Below are 26,815 nucleotides of genomic sequence, written 5' to 3'. Positions count from 1 at the left end.
ATTACATGGCAAACATAAAAATATGTTACATTAAAGAAGTATAATCAAATATATTCACATAGTCAGAAACTATTAACATTTGTTTGATAACTAGTGCACTGGCGCCAATTGCTTGCCAGGTTAGGCCCCAGCTCCCCTACAACACTGAGTTGGCTGAAGCCTTTTGAAAATGTATGGATGAATGAAGTACTAGAGCAAATACCAGAAAGGCAAATTGTGGGTGAAGGCTTTTCAACTAAATACATTTCAGCTAAATAAAAACACAGGCATCCTAAACCTAAATGAAGTTATTAAGAAGAACAGGAGGTTTGTAAATGGAGCATTGGTATTAGTGTGATCGTCGCAGTTCCGCACGGTGTTGTGCCCCCCGCCGCCTGTTCCGTCCCGCAGCACCTGGGGCGCGAACCCGGGTCTCCTGCGTAATGCAACAGGGAACCAGCCGCATGAGCTAAGGGAGACCTCCCTCAGCCCAGGCAGCTGAGGTCCCTGCTACGCGCAGGGTGGGTGCTGACGTCACCGTATCTGAACTAGCTCCGTTACACCCTCCCCTGCTGAACTTCGCTTCGGCAAAGGACACTCCACACTCCCGCCCAAGTCACGGCAACAATGTGATCGTTGTGGTTCCACGCGGGCTTGAGCCCCCCGCCACCCGTTCCGTCCTGTAGCACCTGGGGCGCGAACCCGGGTCTCCGGCGTAACGCAACAGGGAACCAGCCGCATGAGCTAAAGAAGACCTCCCTCAGCCCAGGCTGAGAGGTGAACTATTGCTATAACAAACTTGATATAGAACAAGAGTGAATCATGTCCTGATTTGCATTTACTTCTGTAAAAGCTAATATATTTCCAAAGGGATTAAGCTTGAGATGAGGTTTTGTAATATGTGACACTCTTATCATGTTAACCACCAGATGTTACTGTTAAACTTTGTAGCATCTGTTAAACTGCTTAAGTTTCTGCCAACAGTGCTTCCCTTTCAATAATGCACTGACTTCGGTGAACCTCTAGAGGGCAATAAATACAAGAGCCAGATAGTTACTTTAAAAAAAAAACTTGCTTGTTATTGCATGAGCTATATACTGTAACTGTTCTTGAGGAACTCAGTGCCTTATATAATATTATTATGATATAATATGAAAACAGTATATCATAAATTACAGTAATTGAATCGTATAAACTTCAGTTGCTCAAAATATGTAAATAAGTCCATATAACAGGAAATCCTTCAAACAAATATAAACACTGTTTAGGTGATTTTTCTTGTTTAATACAATAACCCAATAACACAATCTGCTGCTCATGCATCCTTAATGTATCAGAACTGCCATATTTTCCACCATGGTCAAAGTAAGAGTCAGTGATTTGTTAAATGTTTAAAAATAAATAAACTATTTTCACTGCACCACATTAAGGAAGGTGTTTTGCCTTTCATCATAATTTCAGTGGTCTCATCTTGTTTTAAAGCTTTGTTAACTTAATTTGTTTACAAGATGGATGGCACTATAAGCACACTTCACACTAGTGTTTACATTAACAAATTAAAGTATAATTTGCCAGTAGTTTTATCATCCTGCAACCCACAACTGGCAACCCACTGAAGCTCAGCAGGTGTGAGCCTGGTTAGTACCTGGATGGAAGACCTCCTGGGAAAAATTAAGCTTTGCTGCTGGAAGAGGTGTTAGTGGGGCCAGCAGGGAACTCTCACCCTGCAGTCTATGTGGGTCCTAAAGCCCCAGTATAGTGATAGGGACACTATACTATAAAACGGTGCCGTCCTTCAGATGATTTAAACTGGGGTGTAATCCCGGCATCCTGGCCAAATCTCTCATTGGCCTTTACCAATCATGGCCTTCTAATAATCCCCATCTATGAATTGCCTTCATTACTCTGTTCTCCTTCCCACTGATAGCTGATGTGTGGTGAGCTTACTGGTGCACTATGGCTGCCGTTGCATCCATAGTGGATGCTATACATTGTTGATGGTAGAGGGGAGCACTTTGAGTTGAGTGTCCAGAAAAGCACTACATAAGCGTAAGGAACTATTATTTCAAACATCTGTTTTTTGAGTTTCAAATATAAATACCTTCCTTTAACAATACAAAGACACAAACCTTTGAGTTCCATTGCCTGAGTACCTATCTTCGCATATAATATCTCAGATACAGACATTTCACCAAACATTTAGGAGACAAATTAACTATCTAACATTCTGATATATTTGATATTTAATTAAAATTGCCAAAATAGTTATGTAAATGTAAAGTACATATATTGTATTTACTTTTCTGTTTCTTAAGCACAACAACAGTCAACAGGGGATATGGATTTATGATGCAGCACACTTTTCAGAATCCCAGTATCAAGAGATTAGTTTTTTTGCGGGAATTTGAAGATTGCATGATTAGAAGATGAATGTTCTCTGCCAGCTAGGGTTTACATGTTGCATAAGTTTATTTTTATTGATTGACAATGATTTCCAACTTAAAAAAACAAATTTGGGTTTCTTAAATGAACTGGAACAGCACACTGACACTGACTTTCCTATAGGAAGCTCAATGGATAGAGCATGACACAAAAGGAGTTTCTACAGTGATTTCCACTACAGAGTAGGACTTTCTCTTTCTCTGTACGATTTCAACTCTGACAGTTCAGACATTTAGTTCATTTACAAGATGACAACAAGAGCCGACAAAAATATCTCAAAAACCATTTGCCTTTCAAAAAAGATGTTCTATTGTATGAAGTTGGACAACAGAGTTTTTGCCCTTTATTGCAAAAATGGCCTAAAACACTAATAACTAGGTCATGGCTGTGAGCAGTCCTCAATGTACCTTACAAAAAAAAAGTTTTGAGTAAGTGCTTTGATGGATAAATGTGATAACTTGTGCCTCTACACCAGTGCTTGTTTTAAAAAAAAATAGGATGCTGAATCTTTAATTCCATGCCAAATAAGACAAATTAATAAACTAATAGTCTCAATAATTTTTGCAGAAAACATTTCTCCAATATAAATTAATGGGATGTTTTCAGTTTCAATGTACAGTATTTCACACACTTACTGAAATGCTATCAGATATTTTGTTAAATATTGCAACTGATACAAGTTCCACAAACAAGAATAAGTGTTAAAGATTCAGTTATTGTATTAATACTTTTTATTAACCAGTATGCTACCATCACTCTTGCAGATATCTCCAGGTGATCTGATGGTCAAGTTCATCAGCTGACAATAGATACTGCTGAGACAAAAGAGGCCAAGGTACACAATGCAGTCTGCTGCAGCTTACAGCAAGCTGTAGACTCTGCTAAGGTGTAAGGAGATCAACTTCAAATTAGCAAAATTAAAATTACCAAAATTATAAAAAGGGATCACACTGAGACATACTGAACAGTATACTGTCTAATGATAACCACAGAGGGCCAGAGATATTAAAAGGCTGAAATCAAATATAAGTGTTTTGTACACTTAAGTAGGCAGATTTGTCTGACACGTTACTGAAAATAATTTCATATTTTGTACTGTAATTCAGCCTTAACTTATTTTAATTAAAAAAAGGATATTCCACAAATTCCACAGGTGACTTTGTAAGTTGCTCTAGAGCTTTCGTTTCCACAAATGATGACATTTCAAAACTTCGATTAATTTCTGCAAAATAAACATTTAGTTAAACATAATTAATTCATAATTTTTAAAATAATTGTCCACACATTCATAATCTAATTTTATCTATAATTTATACATGTATAGCTTTGTATATTCAATGAAGCTATAAATTATGCTGAACTAATTTTCCTGGTAAAGCCGTAACGACTTGCAAATCAGCAAATTAATTATATACTTGTTTGTTGAGTCAACATGTTCATATTGGGTATTAATATATTTGTTAAAAATGACGTGAAGTATTTTGAACGTATCCATAAAACTGCATACTTTTGGCAGCCTCAAAACTCTCAAACTTCACAGGCTGAATGTAATTCACCAGGTTTGACATTTCTTCTGTGGCAAAGGCTTCACTTCCTGCAGTTCCCTTCATTAATGCAAAAAAAGGCAGGAAAAACAAGAAATGTTCATCATCAAATCAATAGAATCCTGTCGTATTCACCAAACACTAATATTAAAGAAAAGAAGAATTCCAAGAAAAACACTAGAGGGCATTCTTGCTCTGTAGAATAGCAAACACACAGGAGAGGGTATTGTTGTAGTGACATTCTTGCTCTCATAAAGAAGTAATATTTTCAGATTTCAGAAAAAATATACTAATTAGAAGAAAAACTTCAAGCAAGTTCAATATGCATTATTACCGCATTAACATTATGAAACAAAATATACCCATTCTGTTATTTTAATGGAAATAGACCAAAGGGAAATTATAACGCTTAAAAAGTCAAAGCAATTTAAATTTAGAGTGCCAGTATCCGTCACTGGCTGTGTCAGCCTTATATTCCATGTCAGGAAGTTCTGGAACAAAGATCTAATACCTTACATTTGAAATGCTTTTTTAAAAAGCAATATACATCAAGACTACTCATTTTATCCACAGGATTGATGATACACATTAACAAATTTGGTAATGGCTTAAGGAAAGTTATTTCATGACTAGGGCTTATCATGCTTGAACATAATGTGAACTGCAAACTATGAGTAACAAGCAGAAACAAAGCAGAATCAATTCTTATTGAGTGATCAAAAGAAACGTTGTGTGTGGGTGAAAACATTACAATTCAAATTTAGGTAAAAAAAACAGACTGGAATGTTAATTGAAATATTAAACGGTCAAATAGCAACTAATGGGTTGCAAAATGATATTGTTATTAATTTTTATTACATGAAATTAAATAACCCAGTTACTTAAATTAAAATTATATGACAAGTTGGAAAGTCCATGTAAAATAGCCATAATATAATTGTTTTCTTAAATATGTCATCGTAGGCCTCCATACCTCATCCATGGAGGACTTCTTACAATCATCATCATCATCATCTTCATCTTCACTCTCAGCTTCTACTTCAGCTAGAAACCAAATATACATTTTAAACAATATTCAGAAGAAAGGTTCAATGAGGCTCATTCATGTGCAGTATCAATCTGAAATGAACAGTTACCGTATTCCCATAAAATGAAGAAAAAAGAAATCAGTAGAACTCTCCAGGTTCTACACTGACATCCTCAGTGGAAAAGCTCTGGGTACTGGATTTATTTACTTTAGATCTTACAGTTGCCCACATTTTGTCCATTGGAATTCTGTTTTACAGCACAAAATTATCTGCCAGTTTGAAAACCAAACACACACCTTTTCCAGAAATAAACATGTTAAATACATCTTTTTTCAAGGTCATCATTAGGGCTGTTTGTGTTGTCAAAGTTAACCATATACAGATGCAGCCATTCAAAGTGCGCGGTACAGACACGTACCGGAGGTAATTGGCTACGGCGTCGTGCATCGTGACGCGCGATGACGCAAAATACCGAGGTAAGTGATTGGTTGACCGACAGGGGCACTTGTGGTCCGTTGGTCTGTCGTAGAAAGACTTACTGTAAACGTCTTTACTGTGCCCGTTGTAGATATTGAATTTTACCACTGAAGGGAAATCTTAGTACCTGAGCATAAAAAGAATAGGAGCATACTGTAACGCGTGTGAAGGCCATAAACGATATTAATTTTGGAACATAAACATACAGTATATAGCTGGTCTTGGTACTTTAAAGAAAAAAATACACACCAGTATTCCATTTCTCCCTAAACATTGTAAGCCTGCCTGTTCATACGAGCTGTCTTGTAGCCTACTGGTCTAGGTGCGTGACTACCAACCGACAGGTTGTGTGTTCGAATCCAGCTGGTGCTGGACTTTTCATTTTTATTTATTTATTTTTTAATCGTGTAACATAAACATATTACCGTATGCAAACTGTACTGCATACAGTATGTATATGTATATTTAATGTCTTAACTGTGCCCGTTTAATTGAATTTAAAAAAATTATTTAACACGAACATTAAGCTGTTTACATCTTCCGCCTGAGAACAGTCACCCGTTGCTACCCAACGCAGAAACACAGCCACTAACTAGCAAAGAGAGGACATTAGCTACCCAATATGATAAAGAAATAAATGATTATTTTGTTTATTTCTTTTGCACATTTATTTGAACATTTCCATCGATTGTACAAGCACTTGGAAACTGTCCAATCCCTAGTTCATCAGGCATTTTACCGGTCTGGCGCCGGTCTGTGTCTTCCAGGATATAATGCCAGCCAACTCTTGTTTTTATGTCCACTATAACAGACAATCTCCTTTGCTTTTAACCGAGCGTTTAATAATTTCCTAAAATGAAAATGATTTACTTTATTTCCCTCACGGGATCAATAAAAGTATCTATCATCTGTCTCAACTATGGGACAGAATTCTGGGGTCTCCCCATACCAGAGATTATGGTAGGGCTTCAGAATGGTGATTGGCTGACACCATCTGACACCCCTCTGATTGGAGAAAAAAGACGTGCTGGTTTGCTATACATACTGTACCAGGAAGAGGATTTCTTTCTATTCAAAACGTGTATTTTAAAAGTTTAAGAAGTACCTTACAGCGTACACAGATTTCTAAACTGATCAGGATCGTTATCTTTGTCTTATGCATAATAATGTTCACCGCTCTGTCCAGCAAATTAATAATAAACTTTATTTTATATATCATTTTAAACGAATAAGTAATTAGATTGCTCATAAACCTAATCACTTGCTTTTTCTTTTTATTTAGGCTCAGATTTCAACTATAGATCGTATTATTAATAACCATAATAACAACCAACCAACAAAAACAACCATATAAACATAATACCAACCAAAAACATAGATAACAACCACAATACAAAATCAAATAATCAAACCATTTTACTCTCGCAAAGTCCTCCAATTATCATAATCCCGCCCCTTATGCAAAACCAAACCTTCCTCCCATCCCAGTTTATCCTGTTTATCATAAACAAAATCCACCTCAATTTTCAACATAAAGCATTACACAAAATCAACACCTCAACACTCCATACTCAACAACGATAATTCACAAACAGCCAGAACATGTAACTACACATTCCCAAACAGGCCTAATTTCCATAGCCCCGCCCCTTATGCAAAACCATCATCCCTCCCCTGTTCTCTCTCTCCCCTGGCGGTTGTAATTGTTTTTATTTTCAAATAAATTTTAGCAAAGTCATGTATTTTAAAAATCTTAAGATTTTTAAATTTATGTCTTTATTTAGTGGTTTCATTAGTGACAAAGGCTAAACTTTCTTGGAAAAATGTCTTTTATGTAAACCATGTTTGCTATTAATTCATTCAGGGCTAAAATATGTTCATTGTCTTCTAATGAAAGAAGGGTTCCTTTCGCCGTAGTCGGGAGCCTAGCCTTTAACTAGTGAGTACTGTACTTACTGGGTTTTTGAGGGGGGGGAGGTGTCTTTCGCTGGAAATCTCGCCCCCTACTTTGAAAATACCCGTGAAACCGGTTCAATTCGTCACAGCCAGCACTCCTGCAGAAAGGGGGGTTGTACTTGCAGTGTATACAGTACATGCGTTATGCTCTTCGTTAATGTCTGTGAAGTTTTATTTAATCTCTGAGCCATACTGATTCTTCTGGAAGCCAGTTTCCGCCAGGGAGTAAAAAAAAAAAACACACTATGGTATTCTCTCCAATGCAGTGCAGTTAAAAACATACCTCTGATGCTGCTCCTAAATGAATATCGTTTATGACCATCAGAAGCTTTATGCTCCTTTTTTTTTCCAGTGGATTGAACAGGGAGAGGCATTTCATGATGTACTTTTCACTGATGAAACAACAGTGGCTCTGGAACAGTTTTCAACCAAGTTGTTTTATAAAAAGGGGAGATATGTACACGTTACTGAAGCTAAAAGTTTAGCCTTTGTCACTAATGTAACCACTAAATAAAGACATATAGAAATCCCTACGTTACAGACTGTATATGGCTGGTATTGGTAGTTTAAAGAAAAAATACACACCAGTATTCCACTTTCTCCCTAAACATTTTAAGCATCAGAGTCTTACATGTGGTTATTTCGGAAACGTTTGTACATGCTCCTTCTGACCATGTTACTGTTTACTGTTACTGACCATATTAAGTTTAAGTGCCTGTGGGCACTTTTCCTGTCCGTGGGGGGTGGACCGTCTTTCATTAGAAGGTTAGTCTGTTCTACTCTGAGAATGTAGAGGGGGTGGAAAGTGCCCGCGGTCATTTAATTAGTATTAAAATTCACACTGATTCCCTTTGTGAAGATACGGACATAGGAATATTCGTGCGTGGTCAAAAAATGGCATAAAAACGACAAAGTGAAGGCTGTGAAAACATTCACAATGTACTTTATACACAAAGCAAATATACCCCCCCCCCCCCTCAATTCAATCCAAGCTGCTTTATTAGCATGACAGATGGGTACAATCAGTGTTGGGTATTTACTTTGCTTTGAGATGCCACTTTTAAAGGTGATATATAAAATCAAGGCTTTAACTTGCTTTAACTCCGCAAGTCTGAGTTCTTGTGTCTGTCCTATCCGAACCCGAAAGTATTACAATATGTATCTTTATAGCAGGTGGTGTACAGCTTTTTAGTATAGATTACACTTTTCTAAAATGTATTTAAAAAATAAAAACGATTACAATCTAATCTTTCCACGTTTGATCCCAGTGACTCAGTGATGGCCTGGCATGGTGAGGTGCGCTGGCAGCTATGTGGTGTTACGCAGTGGTGGTCTGACACGGTGAGGTGCCCTGGCAGCTGTATGATGCAGTGGTGGCCTGGCACGGTGAGGTGCGCTGGCAGGTGGGTGATGCAGTGGTGGCCTGGCACCGTGAGGTGCGCTGGCAGCTGTGTGGTGTGACGCAGTGGTGGCCTGGCACAATGAGGTGCGCTGGCATATAATGAATATATTCATGTGCATCCAACACACAGTTCAACGCTAGCAACTACACAAAATCTAAAATATGAGCTCTACTTGCCACTTACAATACCAACAGTACCAGCTAACTTTAGTAGTGACATTTTCATGGATCTTTTTAACAATAAAATTTACAACATCAGACTTCAGACACAATTAAACAGGCCTCAAAAAAGTCTGGTACAAACATTTTCAGCATGGTGAAACATGGGGAACATTTCCACCACTGCGTCACACCACACAGCTGCCAGCGCACCTCACCGTGCCAGGCCACCACTGCATCACACAGCTGCCAGCGCACCTCACCGTGCCAGGCCACCACAGCGTCACACCACACAGCTGCCAGCGCACCTCACCGTGCCAGGCCACCACTGCATCACACAGCTGCCAGCGCACCTCACCGTGCCAGGCCACCACAGCGTCACACCACACAGCTGCCAGCGCACCTCACCGTGCCAGGCCACCACTGCATCACACAGCTGCCAGCGCATCTCACCGTGCCAGGCCACCACAGCGTCACACCACACAGCTGCCAGTGCACCTCTACATACCCGACCACCACTGCATCACACAGCTGCCAGCGCACCTCACCGTGCCAGGCCAGCACTGCATCACACAGATGCCAGCGCACCTCACCGTGCCAGTCCACCACTGCGTCACAACACACAGCTGCCAGTGCACCTCTACATACCCGACCACCACTGCATCACACAGCTGCCAGCGCACCTCACCGTGCCAGGCCACCACTGCGCCACATAGCTGCAAGTGCACCTCACCGTGCCAGGCCACCACTACGTCACACATATTTCAGCGCCATATATTTCATGGATATTATGGAATATAATGGATGGATATCTTAGTTATCTTTCTAGTTCACAGGTTTGCATGCATAATTTAATTTTGAAAGCCACTGACACATCAGGTACTACTGTTGTATTTATAAAAAAGAAACAAAACAAAAAACATACTAACAACTGTGCCATCCTACTCCTTAGTTAATACATTTTATTATTCATAAACAGTTAACTTTGTTAGCAAAATATTTTGAATTATATTTAACCCTATTTTTTCTTTAGTTTTGTATTTAACTTATTATATGATAGTCAGACTTAATGTATATTTGAACAATGAAAATATATTTTTACAAGATTTTACATTAAGCACTTAAAATTAATATGGTTAATAATAGTAAACTGTAACATGCTGTAACAAGATCGGTTAAACTGCGATGAAAATGCTTTCAGAGAAAATGTTTCAGGTGTGAAGAACATAGATCTCCAATGCAATTTCAACCAAACCTGTTCCAACACACCCTGCCCCCACTACCATTAGAATATACACAAACATTTTAGCGTTTCATTCTGAGCAGAAGACCCTCACACCTTAAGAGTGCTGGCTGTAACGAATTAAACCGGTTTTACAAGTTTCAATCACAGACCATGTGACATGGGAGTCAGGAAACTACAGCTAACTACAGTACACACAGCGCCACCGGATTTGATAACGCTATAAAAACGCTATAAAATAATGTGACTTGGCACAGAACAAGTTTACAGCACAGTACAAAAATAAATGCTTACACTCAATTTAAACACAAGCTGTCTTTAGCCCTCTAAGCTGGTTCATACAGAAATGTAGAGATGCAGGCTCAGAACACACAGCTTCATTAGCGAATACATATGCAGGACAACTAGAGAAGACGTTTTACAGAGGATGGATTTTTAGAAACATCCCATCAGACATCCCATCATATTCACAACGTGAAATCTAGAAAATAATATTACGTAACCAAAATCCGCAATATGGAAACAGAACCTGTGTGATGATGTACGCGTAACATTTTTTCAAGACGAACTACAACATTCAAAAAATGACTTGTATGTATTTGATATCTCTAATCAATCCACACGTGTTACAGTATGCTCCTATTTTTTTATGCTCAGCTACTAAGATTTCCCTTCAGTGGTAAAATTAGATATGATAGGTGTCACATTTTAAATCATTTTCGTAGTTAGAAATTATGAAACGCCCTGTTAAAAGCAAGGAAGTTTTTATGCCCGTTGAAGTAAAACAAAATGTCTGACAAAGTATGGCTTGGACAGATTCCAAGTGCTTGTACAAATGTGCTAAAGAAATTATACTTTGAGTATACAGCTTGTCCAAAGTCATCCATTATTAATACTATTAGTAATATCTTCAGTAAAGGCTTTGATGCATAAATATTTCTGATCAAGGTAGGTTGTGTACTTTTGTCCAACTGAGCAATCTTGCTTTCATAAAATATACCAACATTTTAATGACTGATGATTAACATGCTGTAATACACAGTTCAAAATTAAAGGCTCAAATGCTGTACATGAGAGGTTAAGCTCCCCCTGGCGGTTTTACAAGGCGACGCCGGATAGTTAGTCACGTGACACACGTGAACTGCGTGATACCCCGGTGGGCGTGTCGCGGTATGCCGCGAAATACCTCACCCATTTTGAATGGCTGCATCTGTAAGTATTGGTGTCATAAACACTACTTACTTCCAAATCAAACAATCAGCAGTGATATATCATATAATATAGTGTTTAGGCACACACATAGAAAGGTTTGCTGAGATACAGCCCATGAGACTGAAAAGTATGCTACAGAACACTTGGACTCTTGGAATTTTCTAAACACAAATCAAAGATAGGGTATTACGTTTGTTTCACAACATATTTACATAAAGAATCAGTAGATGACTTTAACACTCTGATCTTTTGTTGGCCAACCATACCTGAATATTCTTATTTAATGCTGAAACAGATTATCTTATTTAATTTTAGGACCACAGGACAGACATTCCAGCATACTGCATACTGTGCATTTTTACTAAGGAGGAGGGTCCCCATTTGTAGGTTTGTACTTTGTGCTTTTGTCTCTCTAGCCAGCAAAAATCACCATCACACACCTCCCATTTTTAGGGAATGCTCAGCTGCCTGTTGTAAAACCTGTGTAACCACGATTCACAATTCAATTGGGTAAACAAGCTGAGCATGTGGCATACTGTACATACAATAAGTGAGTTCTGAATTTCTGTGATATCCAAAATGAAGGTTTTGAATTCATTCAGTATCAGTGAACAACTGTATCTCCCCAATTCATAAAAGTGCTTCTACTTAGCTGTCTGTGTAAATAAACATCAGAATTATATGGCAGAGAACCAGAGTGAAGCAGAGCTACTATACTTCATCAGCAGGGTCAAGTCGAGCAAACGCTGAAAGAAATGAAGTTTAGCAAAAGATGCCAAAGCAGAGCAGACAGGTCTGTGTGGTGATTTTGTGATAAATCTGCTCCTCTCAATTCTCTCACCCTTTTTGCAAGTGATAATATAAAGGAGATAACAGGTCTTTAAATGATTTTAGCGATGCTGCTTTTTATGCTTCTTATAGTTTTTAATGAGAAAGAAAAAAAACACAGCTCACCTATCAATTTTCCACCCTGTGGTTTGAGATCATTTCCCTCATGCTGTGCTACATCTGGAATTTCAGGGTTGGCAGAACCTGCAAGTCAGAGTAATCATAATTTGTTTATTTATATTTGATTGTTTTTTTTTCCTTTTTTGTTTTGTGAAACCAAGAATTATGAAATCAAAGAAACCTGATTCATAGTATGTAAAAAGGGCACCCATTTTCTTTTGCTTTTGTATTCTGTTTACACTCACAATTTATAATCTAAGGTTTGACTAAAAGGCAAAGATTCCTGTATTTTTCATGCTTTTACAATGTGAGGATCATAAATTGTGTTCTAAGTGCATTAAGATTGAAACACTAAGAAAATAAAGGTTAACCTGGTTGCCTTTGCAGTAACATGCACTGCTGAAAAAGAGCAAAGATAACTAAAATTGACTGTATAAACTAGGTTTTACTGAACCACAGGTTGTGCCCTTAAGTGTAACATTTAAAAAACAAGAAATGTAAGTACTACAATTGATTTAAGCATTAATAAAATCCTTAAAAAATTATTACATATATATATAAATTCTTATTTTCCAATACTATAACACATTTGAAAAAGAAAGGCATATCATTTTTCACATTGGTTGTGATTAATCTAAGAGATAAAGCATCTCTTTTGTAAACCAAGAAGTTGGTTTACTAGTTGCTTGAAGATTTTTATGTGAATTTAAATGCAATAGTCATCTGAATAAGGCTGCTTGAGATAACTAATATTTGGTGACTGCTGAGGTTTGACTTTAATAAATCAGATACTAAATAATATTCAGATGAAAAATGTTTTTAATTGAACATTTAGCACCTAGTTAGGTCAGTTGCTTTTTACTGTGTACTGCAAGGGATAAAAGACGCATACTGTATTACTCTGTAATACCGTATGTGAAAGCAAAATTCTTCCTTAAATCCTCAGTTTGTATCTTCTTACTTTTTTCTTACAGATTTTATTTTTATTTACTGTAAATTTGTATGAAATAAACTTTGAATTTCAAACTTATGTAACCGAGTAACAATTCTCAGCCATGGTACATTATCTGCAGACTACCCTGCCAGGTTCAGGACACACTCAGATGGGAGCGCACTGTGTCTCCACATTAGAGAATGTCATCATGCCATGACACAAACTGTCTCTGTATGAAATATGCAGGCTGAAAAAAAAAGAGAGATGCAAGTGTAGTAAACAACTGACAGGAATAAATAGTGATAAAAATGGCCTTAGAATTTTTAAGAAGGTTTGCTTACTATCTACACTTCTCAGTTTCGTTCATAACATTTGATTCCCCTTTGTTCAGTTCATGTGAGCTGTCCTGCATGTGCCATCTAGAATTTGACAATGCTGCACTCAAACTAGCCCTGATCTGGTCACTTGTGCAGCAGATGAAGAAGTTAAAAAATAAAAGCTGCTGCTAAAAAATAAACATTATTTGAAGAAAACTTCAGATGTTCACGACTGTAGTTGCATTAGTTGCGCAATCTAAGATCTGTCAATCATGAAATAATTTCAATTGAATGGACAGCAAACAATACAGCAATTGACAAACACCTTTATGGGATACCTGTCTAAGTCTTCAACATTTGTTTTTTGCTTGTTTGATAAGATGTTCAGATGACCCGTCTGAAATACACATATCCCAATTTGGTGCACACAAATTGCTAAATATTTTAGCTCTCTGAAAGCCTTAGTGATTCTATTGATCAATGGCAGTTATGCTTGAAATTCTTCTCTAATTTTATTGATCTGTTCTGCCGTTTAACTGTTCATACATACAGCATAAAAAACACACATTCCCTTCATTAAGGAAAATACATCTAAAGCTGAGAAGTTGTACATTCTCTTTGAAAACATTGTCTGACACTTTAGATACAATTTTTACCTGCACTTGGTGAGGAGGGCTCAAACACACTAGAGGTGTCACTGTATGTGTTTGAGGCTTGCTCTGACAGCTTCTTTTTAGCACTTCCATCAGAGGATTTATGAGATTTCTTCTTGTTTTTGATCAGAATTTTGCCCATCAAATCCTGGGGACATGGCAAGGGAACACCTGGTTCAAGCTATAGAAAAAAAGAAAGTAACAAATTTGAACAGAGCCAATCAAACAGTTTAACAAGTTTGCTGGTGGACAGGATTACACAAACAACAATTCCTTTGTGTCATTCTCTTTAATCTCTCCTGGGAAAAGAAGAAAGGTCTCCCTTTTTATATCAGACTATCTTTTTAATATACTTTTTGACCATCTCTTGAAACTTTTGCTTCTGTAACATATGAGACTAACACTCTTTGTGATATGTGAAGCATTCATTTTTGACTGTAACAAAAACACAGAATAGAACACAATGAAATAACAGTTATGGTGAATCTATTGTACATACTTTTTCCAGAAAAGAAACAGGTTCAATTGGTCTTGTCAAAAACATTTCTAGGTTTCTGGGTCACAGATTGGTGTTCATGGAATATTTAGGACTACAGACACAAATACAAGATTTGAAACTATGAAAATAAGAGGAAACTATTTATACTATATATATTTACTATGAGTATTTAATTTGTATTCTAGTAACTTGTAACGGCCGGTTTAAATCTGATTGATATATGTTACTCTGTACCAAAGTAGCTTAACTGATGAACAATTAGAACTATTAAATGTTTTATTTGTGAACCATGGATCATAAGTAACTGGTAGCATGATGGTGCAGCAGTTAGCAGAACTTTGGTCGTAGGTTCAGTTCCTGGAGTGCAATCTGTATGGAGTTCGTATGTTCTCCCAGTGTTCTTCCCACAGTACAAAGACATACTGGCAGGTTAAATGGCTTCTGGGAAAACTGGCCTTAGTGTGAATGTGTGTTTGTGTCTGCATGTGGCCTGCAATGGAGTGGTGTCCTGTCCAGAGTGAATCCCACTGCTTCCTGGATTAGGCAGAGATCACAGGTTTTCATTTTTTTCAAATTTATTGATGAAATTATGAATAATGACCAAACTTATTATCAGCAGAGAAAAAGCCTTAACCAAAAACAGAACAGAATTATATTTCCAGCTTTAGGAACTGAAACAGCCATATAAGTGAATAGCCAGTTCGGAACATTAATCATTAAAGTGCAGTCTTCACCGTGGACCACAGGGACACTCTTGCACAGTCCGAAAACATACTGGCAGGATAATTGGCTTCCGGGAAAAATGACCCTGGTGTGAGTGTCTCTGTCTGTGTGTTCCATAGGATGGACTGACTTCCTGTCCAAGGTGTACCTTGTCTTGTACCTGTTCTTTGCCAGGATAGACTCTGGCTATCCAATATCCTGTATTGGATAAAGTGGTTAAAAAAAGAATGATTGTAATAATCAATAGTGTTAAATTTGACAGTGAATGGTACATGTGTAATTTACACAATTCAGAAAATGCTCATTGGTAATGTCTTGAATAATGTTTTGTTGCTCTGTGTAAGCCAGCTGTTTCACAGTTCTAAGGAAATAAAAGCTTCAGCAATCTTGTTTGCCACATGAAAAAAGAAAATGGTTTAAGATTCTGCAATATTACGTTGTTCTAACCAGGTCAAAACTAGAAGTCAGCATCTTTAATTCACATTACTTCTTGAGTCAACACTTGACACTGCTATTATAATGTGATGACAAGAGCCAATCAGCAGCAACAGATGTAATGAATGTTACCAAGGCAACGATGTTGTGCACTAACTCAAGATCATGTACAGAGGTTTGTAGACAATATACAACAGTGTTGCCAGGTTTCATGTTCACACACAATAGTAAATGTTATATTCACCATGCTATAATTTTGGAGAGTAAGGTGGCTTTATCCAGTACTCTGTATGTTTCAAATTAATACTGCACAATGTCTATTTAGACAGTTTTCCAATCTATAAAATGGACTATCACTATGGACTAGCACTAATATATGCTACATTAGCTTATCATATTCAATAGTGAGGCGAAACAATATCTCTTAATATCCCTTAATTATTATAGAAAACAGTAAATAAAAATAATATACAGTATACTAGATTATAACCATAAATTATATTCTAAGTAAAGAAAAGAAGAGCTAATGGCAGCACAGAGCACTGAAAACTGCAAAAATATATAGAACCCGCCATTCAGAATGCTTGAAGCATAATGCACCATACTGCAAAACATACTTCATTACATCACATTTGTAATGCAAAACACCTTTTTGTTTTTTCAAATAATCTGATGTAGGAGTGCACAATTGAATTCGGTTCTCCTGCACCATTATAGTGGAGCTGAAAAAACATTGCTTTATCTCAGGAACAAATACTACTTTCTACAATAAAATGGAGCGTGTTATTATTAATAATAATTAGAATAAAATACTTAAACTAAACATTTCCTATAGCTGTTTATTATTTCTTGTATAGGTTTTGACTCATTTTAGCCTCTTCCACTTTACAAAACTGCTTTAATTTAGTGACGTTTGAAAGCGTGAATTGGGGTACTGCACTGGACTTTTTCCATGAATGCATGGCTTTATCTCTGATAAATTAACTTGGTTGAATAAGGGTCTCCAAGAAGCAATGTTCATGAAGCATAATAAAAGCATAATAAATTAAGAACAACCTGTTTACAGTATATACTGTAAATTTGGGCAATTAACTATTAGTCTATTCACAACAAATAACTTAATCCACTAATGGATTTATCACAGATTACTAGAAAAAGGTTGAGGTTTTCCATTGCTTTTCATGGTGGCTTTGTCAAACCTTGACTAAGATACTGTAGCAACAGTATTTAAGGAGCAGGGCCTGGGTAGGTCAATAACAATTTTCTCATTTCCATAATATATAGTACTGTATATTGCACTCAAAACAGAGAGCATCTTTCAGAAATCACTCCTTCAACTTAAAACTAGCAACCCACTGAAGTAAAGCAGGTATGAGTCTGGTCAGTACCTTGCAGAATCTCACCTAGCAGATCAGAGCACAGAGAAAGTGTCTCACCAATCGATTTTCTAATTGCTTTATCTAATACAAGGTCGCATTGGCATTGTGATCCTCACACCCACATGCTCATAAGAACTCTGTACAAGAGACAGCAGTAGAGGGGTTAATGTGCCTTAGATCAAAGCATTCAGTTTCATCTGCATGAAGTAGAAACTGTAGATTGTTTCAGTAATGGATTTGAAAATGCATAAGGTAACACATACCAGTCAAGGAGAAAACACCTCAATAAGCTAGGAATTAGACTGTTATTAAAATAAAATGCTTTATTGAGATTTGAGACTCCAGCCTCGTTGTTCCAACTTTGGGTGTTAAGTGCTGTAAATCTGTGTGTCTAGAAAAATATGAAATTTCAGACTTTTTTTATGAAATGTCATTCATGTGTGGGATGTAGGATGTAGGAAATCATGAATGAACTAGATACATTTTATAAGGGATGGTTTTGTGATTAAGGAATTTAATAACAAAAATGCAACATTTACTGTATTAACACTTTATTGTCTACGTGATCTTGTGTAACATGTTTCCCTTACTGTATGTCGGTGGTTGCTGCGCTTAAAGAAATTAGAAAATGGATAGACTAGTGAATGCATAACTGTAAAAACTTTTCAATTCTAATCCAACATGGAGGACTTTCTCTTTGTGTTTCTTAAAAAGTTAGCCCACGCCCAGTTTCTCACCCCCGCTCCAATGAGAGGACTAGATGTTAAGTTGAGAAAGTGCTTTAATGACTTTGGAGAAGCCCAAATATTATAAATTGATTATAAACTATCCAAAATCATCATATTGCTTGAAGAATTTAAAAGCCATCTGCCTGACCATTTCTGAATGAGCAGAAAGAGAGATTGTTGGTCTCATCTAGCTGGTAGGTAGAATTGTGTTTTACATCCCCTGTTGTCGGTATTCACACGTTTACTCATTTACAGCTGAAGAAGGCTCCACAACTCTTTTCCTATCAGTTTTCCTTTACCTCTTCATTTGCAGCCAGCGCAGGCTGATGCAGCTCCCTACTCAAACTTTGTTTACTAGATCACGTTTATTCATGTATTATTAACTTATTTTTATATTTACATTTAAATATTGTGATATATATAATATAAAACTAATAAAGCATTTAAAAAAATGCAATACATATTATTTGATTAAAATTTTACAGAAACACAATTACAGTGTACAGTATATTATTTCTAATTGTTACCCACACACTGCTAGCCTTTAACTTTTACAGTAGACCCACCTTCATCAACTCTGTTGATGATAAACATTACTTAGCATCATGAATTTACCAATGTCATGTCTACTCAACAAAATGAAATAAAACAGGGTTGTGAGAGAATGGAACAAGTTGCACTGTCATGTTGTTGAAGCTGACACCTTGCCTTCCTTCAAGAACTAACCACCATATGAGCTAAAATAAAGCTATAATTGCTATTATTGATATTCAATATGTAAATCATAAAGATAAAATTAATAATGTTTATGAATTTACCATAACTATCATGTTCAGATGTTCTGGGCACAGTATATATACACACTTAGTATTCTGAAGATAATGTACTGCTTACAACTGTATGATTATCTGTTGTCCAACAGAAACAGCACAAAATATACAGGAGTGCGTTCTGTAGGCAGTTCTGTGCAATGTAAGAATAAGTATTAACATATATTACATCATTTATTTTACTGAATGGCCATGTGCCCTGAAGTATAACAGACTCCTTAAAAGAAACTCAGAAAGATAATTAAAAAGATGGCTGATCAAATACCTTCTACAGAAAACAATGCAGGCCTTTCAAGTATAAGCCATGCAAACTTATAAAGATTAAGGCTTGCCAAAAAATAAAACTTTAAGATAAATGAAAATTCCAAACCTAGAACAAATATCTGTTTCATTCAGTAATGTTTTCGTGCAGTCTGTATCAATGATTACATGTGATACTTGCTATGAATTGTGTCCCCTCACATACATATTGTATGACTTCCAAGAATAGTGGTTAAATCGCTGTTTTGCTCATTTCATCAAACAAATACTAGGGCAATCATTTTTCCTACATGTTCTCAAATATCTTTGTTTGTTTGGCCAAAGAACAACAGACAAATGAAAAGCACTGTGCCTGTTTGTAGCCAATTTAAAAGAGTTGCAATTTTGTTTACTTACTGGGTACTTCTCAAGTGGTTCAGTTAGCAAGGCATCACCAAATATTGATTTGCAATACTCTGCCATTTTGGCTTGCTGCTTTGGTCTGAAAAAGAAAACGAAATATAATTAATGATTTGTGCTTTATTGGAAATTATCAGCAACAGACAGAAGGTATTACTATTTAATGAAGGATCTCATTTCCATTCCTTACAGTATTTAAGGTGCAGTCCTAGATGATATGTAAATCTGTCATTCACTTTATACTGACTGCATTATACACCAACACCAACTAATGCATGGTGCAATGATTAGCACATTTTATTTTAAAGAGTCATTCTTCTTCAAATTCATGAAGATTGTAGTCACCAGTCACTTCACAATAGTAAAACCCTTCTCAAATGTGCTGGGATGTGAGAGATGCACAGATTAATGGCACCTTAGAAACAATGTGGGAACAGCTGAGGTCAACATGTTACTTCCAATCTGAATGATTCAATTCAAGAAAATTCAGTAAAGTGATTGTTTATGTCTGGGTGTACTTTCCTTTCACATGCTCTATATTTAGTCTATGTATATACAGTATATTGACTGTCCATTAAAAAATATATTTATTTGCACTCACTTATTGAAGTGCTTCTCTCAAGGGTGCAATAGCCATGTCCTATTTAAGATTTCAGCCTAGGATCTTACAGTTACAGTTTGGAGTCCTAATCACTACTCTACATTTTAAAGACACAGAACACACACACATATCCAGACATATAAAGTATAACTGAAGTACATCTGGAAGGCCATTCTTGCCGTATACAGTATGATCTTATTTGTTTATTATTAGTATTATTAATATTGTTACAAATAGGGGGTTACAGAAATGGAGAAAATCCAAACTTTTCTAAAATATTTTGAAATTTGTTTTTCAAAATACCAAGTGGTTGGTATAGGCACACTTGGTGAGACAAATATTTATTAACAATGACCATACACATACTGTACTACACTACATACAACATAAACATACAACACACAAACATGATATCCTACAGTACATCTGGACCTCTGGATTCTTTTATATATATGTTATAATATATAGAATATATTTTGGGACATTACATATCACATATAGAATACGTTATAGTATATTCTATATATTAGCTTCCTTAATATATACTATAAAGTGCATCCCATGATTCAGTAAAATGTGGAACCACCTTAAGCATCAATAACTTATAATAATTAATAATTATTCATTTCCTCTAAAGACACTTCCCATCTACCTCTTGTCCTCTCCATCATGGCTAGAGGATCCTGATATTATATATTATAAGTAGTCTTCTCAAAAGAATTATTGTAGTATCAACGACTTGTGAATGGTATAGTCAATTATCTTTACAATATTTTATAATAGCTATTCAGTTGAACAAAGTAACTTGTTTTTTGACAAAGCAACAGGTTAAGTGCACTTTTGGGCAAGCAATCGATAACTTCTACTACTTACGAATCCACATGGTTTTCAAAAGAAAGAATAACTGGATATGGTGAAGTCTTGAATGCACACTCAGCAATTGCCTCAATGACTTCCTACAAAAAAAGAAAATAATGTTATTTTGCCATCAACCCTTCAAGTTTTGCTTTATCCCGGATACACTATCTCAATTAAAATATACTAAATCGGTATTTTAATACTAAATCGGTATGACCCATGGGATTTGTGCAGAGAGCTATGCTACCACTGGTAATTCAGTGGCGGAGGGTTTCCTTAGTGGCGTTTCTGGAATACAAATGAGGATGAATCTCATGACTGGGTGCCTGATTGGTAGGGGGGAGGTTGGACCAAAAGACCAATCAAGGCTGTGTTTACTCATGGCAACGTCACAGTCTCCTGGGGCAACTGAAGGCTGTAAGCCACCACTGGGCTTGTTGTGACACTGTTGCGACCAGTTTAGCCCTGTATGCACAGAAGCATAGAATCCACCAGTGTCTCGAATATCACATTATGAATGCAACATCATTCTTCCAAAAGAAAGTCAATTAACTCACATCTGGTTGATGGAGGTGGAAAACACTTTCTCAGATGTCATTACATATTATCTCATAAATGCTGGATTGGGTTCAGATCTGGTGATTGAGAAGCCTGTGACATATGAATAACATCAGTGTCGTGCTCATCAAACTACTGGGTGACTACACACGTTCTGTGGATGGGGCATAGTCATCTGGAAGACACCCCTTCTTGAATAAGAGAATTCTTGCAACATGGAATGCAGATGATAACCTTACTTTAACCTTTAAGTAGCACTGACTTTGCTTTTAAGTGGATGAATGCGCCCAAAACATGGCAGAAAAATGTGCCCCACAACATTACGGAACCAATAAAACTCTTCACTGTTGAAATCAAACAGTCAGGGTTGCAGTGTTCTTTAGCCACCTCAAGTGTACTCATCCATTTGTTGAGAACATGGGGAAGGATGATTTATCTGACCATATCACCTTTCTTCACTACTCAGTAGTCCACTGCCTGTGATCTTTGCTCCACTGGGCTTGTTTTACCAGTGTGATGGGTGGTTTGAGCCCAAGTATGGTATCCTGCTCTGTCGAGTGTCCCAGCTTGTGCTGAAACTGGCTGCTTTTTGTTGAAATTTGCAGTCTTCTCTGCAGTTGCTCAACTGTTTTCCTTTGTACTTTGTATTAATGCACAGATATCAGGGTCCTTGGGTATTTGCTTCCACCCCCTGTTGCCCTTTGTTGAACATTTCTTTCCTTTGGAGATCCAGACTAACATCACTTTAGACACCACTGCCTGTGAATCATCAGCAAGCTGACCCAACTTGGTCACTGTAGTTCCTACCCCAATAATCATCTGTCAAAGTCAACAATGTCTCCTCTTGCTGTCATGGTAGCCAGAATCATAGGCGACCAGATAGGTCCAGCATTTTTATGACCCTAAGCATGCTGGAATTTTATTGGCTAATTAAATGCATTAGTCACACCTGTGCTGATGCCTTTGCTTTCAATTTACTTGGAGTCCTTAATTTACCATGGTGTTTCTACTACCTGTAAAATTATATGTAGAATTAAGTTTGTTGTACAGCGAGCTAAATAAAAAAGAAAACTATGCTAAATAGCACTACTACTGCCACAAATGCACTATGAGCCCACTGTTTACTACTAATTTGCATACACATTCATTTGTATCATTATACTGTACAAAGAGCTCTTTTATATCTTATACTATAAGGAATTCATATTCATAATTCAGTAATAATAGTTTTAAGCGACTTTCCCATATTTAATCTGAAAAATTAAATCTCAAAACTACTAAAAAAAATCTCAAAACTACTGAAATATAGTATATTTGAAAATCAGTTTGGAGTTACTTATGACATTTATTTGTATTGTTTACTTTGAAAATATATTGGTACCAAAACAATATTACAATCACATGAAGTTAATATTATTGCAAGTATTATTTTATTACAAGCACAGATTAGATTGTTGTGAATCTATGGTGATTTTAATCTTCAATGCTTATAGACGTGACCTTTATTGAGTATACTATTCTGTGCATGGTAAATAATACTTTAGTAACTCAGAATAAAAAGTAGGTTCATAACTTACACAATTGTATGTGATACAGAATTACAGAAGGTGGAAAAGAAGACATGCTGCCAAATCTTTTAAGAACCCCTCCAGTGTAAATATGTCATGAAAAAATCATGGGGTTTGCTGTCAACTATGCAAATTCTACAAATTTAACATGAAAAGAAACCACTTCAGTTAGATGCTTTCAGATTGTGTACGAACAGTTTGAAATACAGCATGTGCTAACATTTATTCAATTCTGACAAAGAAATATGCAAGCCCCATTGACTTACGAGATTTTCTATTGATTTTGAATGAAAGATCTATTATTAACAAGAGCTGACCCAATTGAATTTATTAGGCAATTTCAAACCATAAGGCCATGATAATTGAACAGTATATCAATGACAGCTGAAAGCTTTTGAAATTTAAATTTTCATGAATAAGACTTCTGCACAATAGCTGTCCAAATTTTAGTTGCTCTTTGAATTGCATTTCTGTGATCTTGACCATTGCACTATGTCTGCTGAAACATTCTCTACGCTAATCTTATGTCACACTTTAAAATATGAAATATGCAGTTTTTACAGATGACAGATTTTAGGAAACTGAGATCTTTGTTATTCAAAGCAAATTAGGAATTAAAACAAATAATTACTCTCACAAGCCAGTTTCCTTGAAAGGGTGATAATGATTGCAGCTCACACGCACCAACATCTTGTGGAAATATATTCTAGATAGAATGTATCCTTTGCTAGAGATTTCCTGTGATGAGGTAGTCTAAGAAAGGCTCTAACACAGTACTACAACAAAAAGTGTCAGTATATATAATAGTAATTACAAAAAACACTTAATACTGAGCAGAAAAGCTAGAGACACCATCTTGTGCAAACATCTTTAAAATAATCATATTAACAGAAGCCCCTACAAAATACAACATTTTGCATTTGCTAAGATGTCCCAATAAACATTAGTGTGAAAAAGTTACAATATACTGTATACATGTTATCATCAACAAATTACTCAGTCCCTACGTACGTTTTCTTCTATTATAACAACATTGACTGATATTAATAAGATTTAGCAAAGGTGAGAAGAAACCAAAATGGTCATTTAGCATTTTTTAAATTTTTTTATCAGAATATTAAGTTAATTTGATCTCAATTTAAGGTAATTATATATGACCAGCATATTTGAATCATTATATGGCCTAATCCATCACATTTAATAACCAAATCTGATTGACTCATTGCCAGGTGTTCCTTGTCGTAAACATAATTTGTTGTTCTCTACACATCCCTAAATCAAGAAGGTTACTTTCTGAACAACATGCAGATCTTCTTAAAAGAAAGTTTTTTGGAGATATTTGCCAGGTTTTTTTTCCCATTTCTGCCTAAAGAAGGAAAATATTGAGTGAAAAAAATAGAACAATGCAAAACATCTAAGTCTTTTGTATGGCAGTAATGGTGCTACATTTATCTACATTAGCAGCACTATAAAATATAATTTTATACCCTGAAAATCTACATTCTTTATGCAAAGCCACCATATTACTAATGAGTTCAGATTGTTGTCTTTTCAGTTCAGTTAGTTAGGAAAAAACCTTTTCACTACTACAGAAATAAAATATGAAAGAATATAATAATGTATGAGTCATCTTGGAGCTAACAATCCAATTAACATGTAGGTGATAATGTTTGTGCAATGTAAGCCTTTTGTGGTGAGAAATGTTATCTAATGTTGCTTAAAAAAAGGGGAAAAGGCAGCACTGTTAGGTTAAACAGGCCAAATTACTTGTAATATACTCTGCCACTTAATGATATACAATAGATCAAAACCAACCTCTTAATAAGGCTTTCAACAAACTAGTATTTTTATGTATTACAGTTTTTAAAAGAGAAAAGGGTTTTATTACCAGCAGCTTTATATACATACAGGAAACTGTTTTCAATGTTTTACGTATCTTGCTGAACCTTTACAGTTACTGGCCTGGATTAAGTTGACAAAAGGAGTAGTAATCCTCGCCCACCTCTCTATTTTTCTGAAATGAGCATTGTTTCACAGATGTCTGACAAGAACACTAAATGTTATCATCTCATCCTGAGTGGGAGTGAGTTGTTTCCCTCAGAGCTGTAGCTTCTTGTAGAAGGCAAAATCAACTATCCTAAAAGGGAGCTAAATAAAACATTCTGAGTGAATAATACCAGCTACAGACATTTCCCTTCTCAGGAGCATTCACTTTTGCTAACTGCAAATTAATTCTGGAATTTTTTTTATAAACAATGGTACAGCTAAGCTGCCTGTTAACTTTTCCTTTCTTTCATGTCAGGCAATAGTCTTTTATAATACACATAATTACCAACAAGAGGGACAACTGTGTGCAGTACTTTTAATTTCATGTGAGATCTTCTCCATATGGAAATTATTTTCAATTATTCAGTTATATTGCTGGTGTGATCATTGGTGATCTCTTGTGACATCCCATACTATTTCTGATGCAACCTTAAAAGGCAGTCAAATCTGCAACTTGATCTGGTAAGATCTCAGATATCGAGCTTTGTCTGGCCTAGAAAGATAATGGCTGTAGCAACATTTGTAGCTTATTTAGGAAACAATTACTGTACCTCACATTTGTTTAGAACTCTATGGCAGTGTAAGCATTGAACTGACTTTTAAAAGCTAGCAGCTTCACCACAATTCCTATCTATGATATAGCAATTTGGGACTTGTTTGTACTGCTGCAGAAGACCTGGCAAAATATTTTTACTGTCCATATTTAGAGTTTAGTTTATTATTTATTTCCAAGTGCAATTAAATGGTTATTTGCATGTATGTGTGACCGTCACGGTTCCGCGCGGGCTCGTGCCCTCTGCCACCCATTCCGTCCCGCAGCACCTGGGGCGCGAACCCGGGTCTCCGGCGTAACTCAACAGGGAACCAGTTGCGTGAGCTAAAGGAGACCTCCCTCAGCCCAGGCAGCTGAGGTCCCTGCTACGCGCAGTGAGGGCGATGACATCACCGTATCCGAACTAGCTCAGCTACATATGCTTCTATACAAAGACATTAAGGAAACACCAGCAGCAACAAAAAAGTTCAATAACACTCAACTTAAATAAAACTCAGCACAATAAGTGTGGAAAAATATCAGTGTAAATCAGTGGTAGAGGTGGAATACAATACTCGGACAGGTTGTGGATAGAAGCTGTCTCTGAATCTGGAGGTACATGCCTTTACAGTATATTCCTTTAATACTTACCAGAGGGCAAGGGAAAGAAAAGTGAGAAACCAGGACGATTGCTATCCTTAGCAATATTCCCAGCCTTCTTGAGATAGCAAGTTGTAAAAATAGAGAGGAAATAATGGACTCAAATAATGGCCTGGGATGACCTGATCTCTCCCTGTAACACCTTTCGGTCGGACATCGAGCAAAAGCCAAACCACACTAATACAACATGTGAGCACACTTTCAATAGTGCACCTGTAAAATGCAACAAGAATATTTGAAGATAGATTTTTTTCAGCTGTCTGAGGTTGTAAAGGCACTGTTGCAGCTACTTTTTAGTTTCAGTTACATGCTTGGACCACATTAAATCCTTAATGATGTACAGTAGGTACACAGGGAACTGAAGCTGCTAACCACCTCTACAGCCATCCCATTGATGTGAGTAGGGATTGATCCCCACTCTGGTTTCTTAATTTGACAACCAGC

The 26,815-nt window shown here is 36.5% G+C and overlaps 1 protein-coding gene across 3 annotated transcripts in view; it reads right to left on the bottom strand.

Annotated features, from left to right (window-relative positions):
• The window catches only part of plcb1 (phospholipase C beta 1), a 385,213-nt gene that overhangs the window by 84,449 nt on the left and 273,949 nt on the right, over positions 1-26,815 (bottom strand). For all 3 annotated transcript variants that reach the window (XM_069178667.1, XM_069178666.1, XM_069178665.1), the window contains exons 12-18: positions 21,023-21,105; positions 19,546-19,630; positions 14,298-14,475; positions 12,397-12,474; positions 4,939-5,009; positions 3,929-4,025; positions 3,559-3,643 (exon numbers count right to left, since the gene is read on the bottom strand). In XM_069178667.1, the coding sequence (XP_069034768.1) occupies positions 3,559-3,643; positions 3,929-4,025; positions 4,939-5,009; positions 12,397-12,474; positions 14,298-14,475; positions 19,546-19,630; positions 21,023-21,105 (677 nt within the window). The remainder of the gene's footprint in view (positions 1-3,558; positions 3,644-3,928; positions 4,026-4,938; positions 5,010-12,396; positions 12,475-14,297; positions 14,476-19,545; positions 19,631-21,022; positions 21,106-26,815) is intronic.

Source organism: Lepisosteus oculatus, chromosome 2, assembly GCF_040954835.1.
Source record: "Lepisosteus oculatus isolate fLepOcu1 chromosome 2, fLepOcu1.hap2, whole genome shotgun sequence".
Taxonomy (NCBI): Eukaryota; Metazoa; Chordata; class Actinopteri; order Semionotiformes; family Lepisosteidae; genus Lepisosteus; species Lepisosteus oculatus.
This window is presented reverse-complemented; position numbering and strand designations above follow the sequence as displayed.